The sequence below is a fragment of the Perkinsus marinus genome (genome assembly GCF_000006405.1).
Source record: "Perkinsus marinus ATCC 50983 genomic scaffold scf_1104296948840, whole genome shotgun sequence".
Lineage (NCBI taxonomy): Eukaryota > Perkinsozoa > Perkinsida > Perkinsidae > Perkinsus > Perkinsus marinus.
The window spans coordinates 19,892-20,912 of record NW_003210043.1 but is presented as its reverse complement, the minus strand read 5'-3'; the positions used below and the strand labels follow the sequence as shown (position 1 = coordinate 20,912).

Below are 1,021 nucleotides of genomic sequence, written 5' to 3'. Positions count from 1 at the left end.
AACGCAGATACAACATCAAGCTATGGAAGACCTTCACCGATTGTTTCAACTGTTTGCCGGTAGCTGCCATAGTAGACGAGAAAATATTCTGCATGCATGGTAATACTAGGAGACGCCGTAGGCTGGCCCTTGAGTCTACGATAATGGGGATCGCATCTCGTGTATGCTTATGGTCGGTCTGGGCGGATATGGAATATCGCGTTGCTTTTGTGCTTTTAATCGGCGAATATTGTGGAAGTAGTTGTGGTATAGTTCGAAGTCGCTCGCTGATGCTCACCATTTGACAATTATTTTATCATTATATTGTACCGTTATTATATTCATTGGAGTTCACCACCCTAGTGATATGAAAAACACTAGTGAAAAATCTATTTCACGACTACTGCATATCGCCAGTATCGCGTCTTTCACAGGGTACTACGCCACTTCACGTAAAACGGGTTATACTCATTATATTTTACCGTTATAGATTATAGTTTTTTTATCTTATACCGTTATCAACATCCCAACTGTTGTCAGGGGGTCTCTCGCCCGAGCTCAACTCCATGGATCAGATCAAACGGATACTGCGCCCAACAGATGTTCCTGACACCGGTAATGCTGTTGGTGACGTTGATGTGATGATGATGAGTATCATTAGGCTTGCTGTGTGATTTGCTGTGGTCGGATCCAGAACAAGACATAAGTGGATGGGGCGAGAACGATCGGTAGTGGGCACAGACCGCTGGTGGCTGGTGATTGAGCTTCTACTCAGAGGAGTGTCGTTCACCTTCGGCGCGGATATTGTACAAGCTTGTCTGAGGAAACACGACTTGGATCTCATCTGTCGGGCACATCACGTAGAATATGGCTGGGGTAGTAGGATGATGGTCGTATTATGGTGTAGGTTGTGGAAGATGGTTATGAGTTCTTCGCCAAGAGGCAGTTGGTAACGCTGTTTTCTGCTCCTAATTACTGTGGTGAATTCGATAATGCTGGCGCAATGATGAGTGTTGACGAGACCCTCATGTGCAGCTTCCAG

General features: G+C 45.4%; 1 protein-coding gene across 1 annotated transcript in view; it reads left to right on the top strand.

Moving 5' to 3' along the window:
- Nucleotides 1-1,021, top strand: part of Pmar_PMAR007763 (protein phosphatase-1, putative) — a gene marked incomplete at both ends in the record, with an annotated part of 2,120 nt that overhangs the window by 667 nt on the left and 432 nt on the right. The window contains 5 exons of the mRNA XM_002778514.1: nt 1-99; nt 520-594; nt 641-707; nt 755-839; nt 887-1,021. The exon at nt 1-99 is cut by the window's left edge and continues 4 nt beyond it. Coding sequence (XP_002778560.1) covers nt 1-99; nt 520-594; nt 641-707; nt 755-839; nt 887-1,021 — 461 coding nt within the window. The remainder of the gene's footprint in view (nt 100-519; nt 595-640; nt 708-754; nt 840-886) is intronic.